Source organism: Electrophorus electricus, chromosome 19, assembly GCF_041902795.1.
Source record: "Electrophorus electricus isolate QZ-2024a chromosome 19, ASM4190279v1, whole genome shotgun sequence".
Taxonomy (NCBI): domain Eukaryota; kingdom Metazoa; phylum Chordata; class Actinopteri; order Gymnotiformes; family Gymnotidae; genus Electrophorus; species Electrophorus electricus.
Genome location: NC_137515.1, coordinates 17,032,501 through 17,039,875, shown reverse-complemented (window position 1 = coordinate 17,039,875; position 7,375 = coordinate 17,032,501). Strand labels below are relative to the sequence as shown.

General features: G+C 46.0%; 2 protein-coding genes across 9 annotated transcripts in view; one reads left to right on the top strand and one right to left on the bottom strand.

Moving 5' to 3' along the window:
- The first annotated feature begins 1,285 nt into the window (after nucleotides 1-1,285).
- zar1l (zygote arrest 1-like) lies at nucleotides 1,286-2,561 on the top strand. Its single transcript, XM_027000930.2, has 4 exons — nucleotides 1,286-1,903; nucleotides 1,979-2,071; nucleotides 2,155-2,229; nucleotides 2,312-2,561. The coding sequence occupies exons 1-4, from the start codon at nucleotides 1,286-1,288 to the stop codon at nucleotides 2,453-2,455; spliced, it is 930 nt and encodes a 309-aa protein (XP_026856731.2). The 3' UTR covers nucleotides 2,456-2,561.
- Nucleotides 2,562-2,790: 229 nt separating this feature from the next.
- The window catches only part of fryb (furry homolog b (Drosophila)), a 59,169-nt gene continuing 54,584 nt past the window's right edge, over nucleotides 2,791-7,375 (bottom strand). For 6 of the 8 annotated variants that reach the window (XM_081702934.1, XM_081702931.1, XM_081702932.1 and 3 more), the window contains exons 57-62: nucleotides 7,167-7,265; nucleotides 6,932-7,015; nucleotides 5,926-5,943; nucleotides 5,580-5,690; nucleotides 4,985-5,187; nucleotides 2,791-4,270 (exon numbers count right to left, since the gene is read on the bottom strand). In XM_081702934.1, coding sequence (XP_081559060.1) covers nucleotides 4,012-4,270; nucleotides 4,985-5,187; nucleotides 5,580-5,690; nucleotides 5,926-5,943; nucleotides 6,932-7,015; nucleotides 7,167-7,265 — 774 coding nt within the window. In that variant the 3' untranslated portion in view covers nucleotides 2,791-4,011. The remainder of the gene's footprint in view (nucleotides 4,271-4,984; nucleotides 5,188-5,579; nucleotides 5,691-5,925; nucleotides 5,944-6,931; nucleotides 7,016-7,166; nucleotides 7,266-7,375) is intronic. The other 2 variants (XM_081702930.1, XM_035535583.2) reach the window with 1 other exon arrangement.

Here is a 7,375-nt window from a genome sequence, read left to right as displayed (position 1 = left end):
ACCCGCTGCAAAACATTGCTGATTTGTTTAAATGTTTTTCTCTCGATATCCGATCCAGCATTGTTGTTGTTGTTGTTGTTGTTGTTGTTGTTGTTGTTTGTTGCTGATATCGACCCTATACGTGGTATCGGATCTTTGCCATCTCTAGATTCGTAGTATTCTCAAACAACAACAAAAGCCGGAACGAAACTGAGAACATTAGATTTGCACTACTCTTAGGCTATACGGTGTAGTTGTTATAGCAACGAGTCCAAGTTTGATATTAATGTGGAGCTAAAAACCTCAGACTTTTTAGGGCCAGCGGTCAAATAGATCAAAAGAACTGACCACTGGGAAAGGTCAAAAGGATAACAAACAATGTACTGTTTCCTTAGTCTTGAACTAAATTGCAACGTCGTTGCTTCAACTCTGAACGTCTCTCCCGGTCTAATTTAATACTAATCTGTGTCTGGGTTTAGTTTACAAACCAAATTGATAGTAGCTTTCCAATAACGATGATGGCCAATAGGCCCTCGTAATCATCACAGAATTGCAGAAGAAGAAAAAATCTATACAAATAGATTCTGTTTTCTTAGAACCAACACAATTATAGCAAGAAATATGATTTTTGAAAATAGAGTACAGTGTCATTTAAAAATGATAAATGTGGACTGGGCACCTGCCACGCGACAGTAGCCTGCTACCTGTGCATGTCTGCAGGGCACATAAAGTAGACCCTGTCCGTGCATTCCGGCTGCCGTCGCCTCCTGCATCTGAAAGGTTAAATATCAGATCACGTATCTTTATTGCTGCCTTATTTGTTTGCCTCTGTGAATAAAAGCGACACCAAGAAATTCAAATAATATTTTTTACGACCTTTGCACATATGTTCATTCAGGGCAACTGGCCTACAATACAGTTCAGGAAGGATTCAAACCTGACCTGAAAAGGCATATAACCCCCTTACCACTGGTAGCTTTACACAGCCAGAGGCCAGGCAAAGTCATCAATCATACATTTATGCTAATTGAGAACGTATCGACCACTTCGCCATGTTCAAATATCGTAAACTAGATTTTGTTTTATATTTTGTATTCCATCAAAAGATGGCACGAGTGAAATTTTAAATAAAGACTTGTGAATAAGATTGAGCAGTGGTCGTATGACTACGTGTGAGGGCGGGCCAAAGCCCACACCTGGGGCCAGTCGCTTAATTGCCATGTCGTTGCCAGTGGACAGTTCGGTTGGGACCCGGAATGAAAGAAGCGATAAATTTCCGGCTGTGAAAGTGGAAGTCTTGTTTGTAATGGAGGGATTAAACTTATCTGCTTATAACTTCGGTAGCTATCCTGGTTATTTACCCTTTTACCATGGGAACACTAAATTCAAACACCCGAACTGGAGTAAAAAATCCAATTTCAGTGTGGTTTCCGAAATTCCTGACTATTTTGAAATTTACAAACGTGCTCAGTTGAAGGCCATATTGTCTCAGGTGAACCCAAATTTAACGCCTCGCCTACGCAAGGCCAACACCAAGGAGTTTGGGGTCCAGGTAAACCCCAAAGTAAACGCTACCGTTCAGTGTTCCCTCGGCCCCAAAACTTTGTCTTATCGTGAATACAGCTTGGGCTCACCCAAAGCCACCAGCCCTCTGAAGCGCGACCTCCCCGGTACCCCGGTGAACAGCGTGCGTTTCTCCCGTCCGGTTGCCATCTACTCACCGGTCTTCGACCGCAGGTTTTTCTCTGTACCCGTCCGTGCCGATGAACGCGAGGACGGTGAAAAGCTCGACCGTTCTGGTGGAGGGAGAGCCGCCGCAGCGGTCGAGGAGGAGGGGGACGGGGAGACCGACACCTGGCTGGAGAATGAGCCCCAGCAGCGCAGCTCTCCGGCCAGTTGGGGACCAAAGAGGTTCAGCTTTCAGGTCAGTGGAAACATCGCGGGTTTTTGTTTTTCATGCTTGCCCTTGGACCGCTATGATAACGTTGCCTGCATCTAGTTTCTGGAGCAGAAGTATGGATTTTACCACTGCAACAAGTGCAACATTCGTTGGGAGAGTGCTTACGTGTGGTGCATCTCTGGAACTTGCAAGGTAGCGTTGCTTGAACTTTCTAGTCACTTGCTCTGAATTTTATTTCATCTTTGTATCAAGTTGTAACAAACTCGTTCTACCAGGTTTACTTCAAGCAGCACTGCAGGAAGTGTCAGGCAGGACTGAACCCATACCGAGTGGAGTCTATTCAGTGCCAGGTCTGACGCGACCTCAAACACGCGCAAACGCCCGGGCACTGCACGAGCGACGCAGCTCAATAACGTGTGCGTTTCTCGACAGACGTGTGAACAGACGCGCTGCCGCTGTGAGCAGAAGCCGAGGCACATCGACATGCGCCGGCCTCATCGCCAGGACCTGTGCGGTCGTTGCAGGGGAAAGAGGTTGTCCTGCGACACCACCTACAGCTTTAAATACATAGTCTGATCGCCCCTGCTGCTGGCCTTTTTAGAATCGATGTCAACGGAAGTGAATTGAATGTATTTTTGTATTGCTTGTATTTAAACTCCAAATAAAATATAATTCAGCATTATATGGATGCCTCTCTTGCTTTAAAGATCACTTGGGGCGTTCACCTCCTGAGTATGAACCCATTTAAGATCATTTGGCTAAACTTTAGCCGAAGGTCTGACTCCTTCACTGGTTTCAATGGGCTGCTTGATGATCCTCCTCCGTGGAAATGGATTTATATGGCGTGTGCATTACCCCCATGGGTCCCTCACGGGTAGGCATTCAGGCACTCACTTCAGGTGAATCAATACTGGTTTTGATTAGGCTTTATTTTTGACATGATGCTTGACGGTGCACCACACGGTTTACTTCACAAAAGCCATAAGTATTTACATAGTGTAGGCTAAGACTTTTCCCTAAGGAGAATGTGCAAGCTAATCTCTCCTGGCATGCACACATCTCTGAACGCACATTGACCTACATGAGAATCTCCCTTTATTATGTCACACAAGTACATTTGTCAAAGTTTTCATTAATAAATAGTACTAATTGTAAAAATACATGCTTGGCAGTTTTGAACAACACATCACAAATTCTCAAAAACTATGTTCTATGCATATTTGTGCATCTTGACAATACAAGTCACCTAGAGGTGTCGGTATACGGTAAAAAGCAAAACGTCTCAAAAGTGAAGGGCCTGATGGTCTCACTGACATTAACCAACACCAGAGTACATTGATATTACCAGCTCAGGCTATTAATTTTGCTGTTACAGTATGGTCGCTAAATGTCAGCGTATGTGTACGTGCAAGGGCACAAGCGGATATGTTTTCCATTCAGTGTTGAGTACTGTACCAGTGAGAAAAGGCCTCAAAACACACAAGCTTTTAGCTGTTCAACCAAAAAACAGTTACAAGCATTAACCTCTGTAGTGTCTTAGTAGGCAAAGTTCATTCAAAACATTCTTGAGCAGTACAGTAGAAAGGCATCCAGTTCAATGATCTTTCATTGCACGTTTCCCAGTGGACAGTATACAGAGTGGACACCTTTAGTAGAAGTTCCTACCAGCTTTGGCCTTTTCTTTCCAAAAAGAAAGCAGCATTTTCTCAGTAGCAAACAGGACTTCCTCTTCCTTCATGATGTTTGATTTAGAAAATGTAATATAGTGCAATTATATATAATATAAAAAAAACAAAAAAAAAACCAAATGACAGTGAATTAATCTGAAGTGTCGCACAGTAGCAGTTCTGTTTCTCCAGTATTGCTGCACATCTGAGAACCTGAAGACACATTTACTCTCAAGAGCCCCTTCCTATTCAATACAGTCAACGATGCTTGTCCAAGTTTCCCTAAGTAGGGTGCAAGTTTGTGGGTCAGAGCCTCAACAGGGCTGCAGCACTCCCAGACAGTGCACTGGATATGGTCTGGAGCAGGGGGAGGTGGGGGGGATGTGTGGGGCTGGGTGTCTAGGGGGGGATCCAGTGGTCGGGGGGTCCAGGCCATGGCTGGTCTGGGGGGCTGCAGGCCTCTTGTCAGAGACTCACGGCGGACATGCTGGAGTCCAGGAGGCTGGACGAGATGACCCGGTAACCCTGGGCGCGGCGGATCATGTCGCGCATCTCCCCGTTGAGCTCCATCAGCTTGGCGCATATCTGTGACTGGTCCTGGCTGGAGCCCACCAGGGCGTACGTGCCTGTCTGGCCCAGCGACTGATGGCGAAAGTAGATGTTCAGCAGTGTCTGGACCTCGTCCTCTGAATTCCCACCAAATATGTCGTTTGGCCATAGCTGTCTGTAGGAAGTAAGGGAAAGCAAACCTGAGCCTGGTCCTCACATTTACTAAAGCAAAGCCATACTGGCAAGTGTGGATAAGTGCGGAAGCTGTTTTTGAACAGTGGTCCGGAGAACCAATCTCTGAACTCGACCTTCTGAAATTGGTGGTCTGGAGATCATTTCCTGTGAACTCCGATACGGTTCACTGTGTGTGTGGACACTATCTGTTCTCGGTACTGCGGGTGGGGTTGCATGATTTGTAAAGTAATGTGACTGCTTCAACTTTTCACGTCACTTCCCTTTCAAAGTTTTGGCTGTGCATGCTGGAATGCCGTGTATCCACAAAGCGCTGTTATTTGCTGCTTGTGTGTTTGTATTCATGATAAATAAGAAAAAAGTTCTAAAATGACTGAACCTTGTGCCTAGCATTTTGTAAACCTGCTTGCAGAGAAGTGACATATGAAACTGTAAAGTCAGTCCATGGTTCAGATGGAATTATTCTGTATGAAAGCAAGCCAGCGACAATGAGCCCCTCCCCCCTGATGAGCCCAGAATCGATGGTGTTAACCATCCCTACTGATAGGATCCATAACCTTCAATCGTTACTCACTTTATCTTATTACGGTTTTTGTCTCCCCCTAGTGGACGCATGCACTTGGTTCGGTTTACCACAAATAATGCATCTTGCATGACCTTAATGGGCTGATCCCGCAGAAGGCCGTGCGTGTCTGACCTGCACTGGCGGATGTGTCGGATGGCTGTGGTGAGCTGACTGCTCCTCAAGCACTCGAGGATGGCCTGCACAGCTGCCTCTGAGGTGGGGAAGCCGGGCTGGGTGGCAGACCACTGCTTGGGGTCCTGGCCGCCGCGCACCGCTGTTACTGCCAACCGTAGATTGACCTTCAGCTCATCTAGCTCACGAGACATGTTCAGCAGCTGCAGGACAGGACAGGACAGGACAGGGGGTCAGGCCAGACTCATACTTTATGACTACAATTCAAATTCCACTACAGTTTAAGACTGGAAAATTACAATATTCATTTTAATCCATAGATAGTATCCCTGAACTAAAGGTTCGAGAAAAATTGATCAATACAGTTTATCCATAAAACTATCAATTCCTGCATACACTGCTGTTTTATTACTTATTGATATTTATGTGCCGTGTCAATGTTCATTCATTCATAGAAAGCAGCATATTGAAATGACACAGCGGACATCTCAGTCTTCATGCTTGCATGCTTCACTTAGTGGGACAAGGTGCATGTTGAAGTACCCCAGTGCTAGGGTTTAGCGCTGGACCCAGTGAATTTATGCGCACCACATACCTCTGGCACAGAGCTGATGGTGCTGACCTTTCCAACCAGTTTGCAGTAGCACTGAAAAAGCAGAAGTAGCTGGAAGTGCAGTTTATACAGCCTCTGACACAGCTCCAGCTGCTGTAATGCACAGAGAAACAGCTGATATGAGACGGGATGACACACACACACACACACACACACACACACACACACACACACACACACATGGTTAAGAGGAAATATGTATTGAAACACACAAAACGTTACACAGCTGCTCAATACACATTTAATATATTCTGGACAAACTAATTCTAATACTATTTCTGACATTCACTCTCTACTGTATGAAAGAACTTCATCCTTTTACACTTACAGCCAGCGTTTCCATTTGCTGCACAGCAAGCGTGTCACAAAACCAGAGTTAAGAGAGAAGAAATACAAGCTGTTAATAAAAGAGCATGCACACAGGGAGACTGAACCCATCCCAGCAGTGTTGCATTTCTACAAAGCACAGCAGTCCTATGCCTACGATTAGTTGATCGGCAGCGTTCAGACTAAGCAAAGGGGTTTGCCTGTATTGACTATGCAGAGCTATGCTATGCACAGATTATGCACAACATGGTTTACGCACACTGTCTTCCCTAATGGCTTATGGATTTCTTTTTTTGTCCCAGTGCTGGGACTCAGGTGTTATGCACTACGCCTCTTGCAGTTGATCGTCCCTGCTAAGCTCATTGAAGAGCATGACAGTGAGCCAGCGTGTGTTAGATCCCAGAAAACAGAAAAACTGCCAAGTGGCTTTTGGAAAACTGGAAGTGGGAACCACTGTTGAATTACTCGGGATCATCTAGGTTCTTAATACATCGCATGTCTTTGTACTGACTATACATAATCTGTATCTGTTACTGCACTGTGCTGTCACAGTTTTACTGTGCTTGCACCTGTAGTTTGCATATGGCCTGAAGGAGCATAAATTTTAATTGAGTTGTGTATAGTCAGATATATGTGCTGTAGATTCTGAATCTATAGCAATTAATCATCCGAGCTAATCTATACTCCGGGTAGGCAGCGTGGTCACTCTTCCAGATCAGGTTACCACAGAAGGTCGCCATCTGGCCACACCGGAGACCTCTCGTGACCGCTTTCTTTCTTTACTAGTCATGTTTTTGCAATTTGGTCAGTTTGGAATTTGAAGGCATGAAGGGGTGAGTCAGAAGGAGCAGCACCTACACAGCTGGGAGCAGTTGGTCGAGAGCAAGGAGGAGAAGAGAGAGTCCAGTTCATACTGCCTAGTCCTCACAGCTCGCCTTCCGTTACATCACATAAGACTCATGTTAACTGCTGTGTCTGAGGGGGGTTACGGAGCGTGTCCTACAGACCTTCTCCTCTGTGTCTCCTGGCTGACAGGTGATCACCCCGTCGTCGGCGCACCTGGGGAACGTGGCCTTGCAGTTCTGCAGCCACTGGCAGAGACAGACATGCGCAGGTCAGAGTGGTCTGCGAGCAAAGGGCTTTTACACAACGCTGCATTTAACTGTGGTGCGTTATCTAGTAAGGGCTGCGTGTGTTCGTGCGTTGAACGTGTAGAACGAGAGAGCGAGAGGTGCCACATACAGAGACGGCTGCCTCCTCTCTGCTGTTGTACGTGTCCAAATACTCCTGCAGCTCCAGCACACTGAACTTCATCTTCTCCAACAGCCCATAGGAGATGATCTACAAGCCAAAGGAGGGGGGGGGGAGAGAGAGAGAGAGAGAGAGAGAGAGAGAGAGAGAGAGAGAGAGACAGAGAGAGAGAGAGAGAGACAAACAGACAGACAGAGAGA

What these genes read in the sequence shown, in the direction of transcription:
- zar1l (XM_027000930.2), top strand. Translation starts at nt 1,286, where the DNA reads ATGGAGGGATTAAACTTATCTGCTTATAACTTCGGTAGCTATCCTGGT. An exon ending in GCATCTCTGGAACTTGCAAG is followed by an intron (nt 2,072 to 2,154) that starts GTAGCGTTGCTT and finishes TCGTTCTACCAG; the next exon opens with GTTTACTTCAAGCAGCACTG. An exon ending in TGGAGTCTATTCAGTGCCAG is followed by an intron (nt 2,230 to 2,311) that starts GTCTGACGCGAC and finishes GTTTCTCGACAG; the next exon opens with ACGTGTGAACAGACGCGCTG.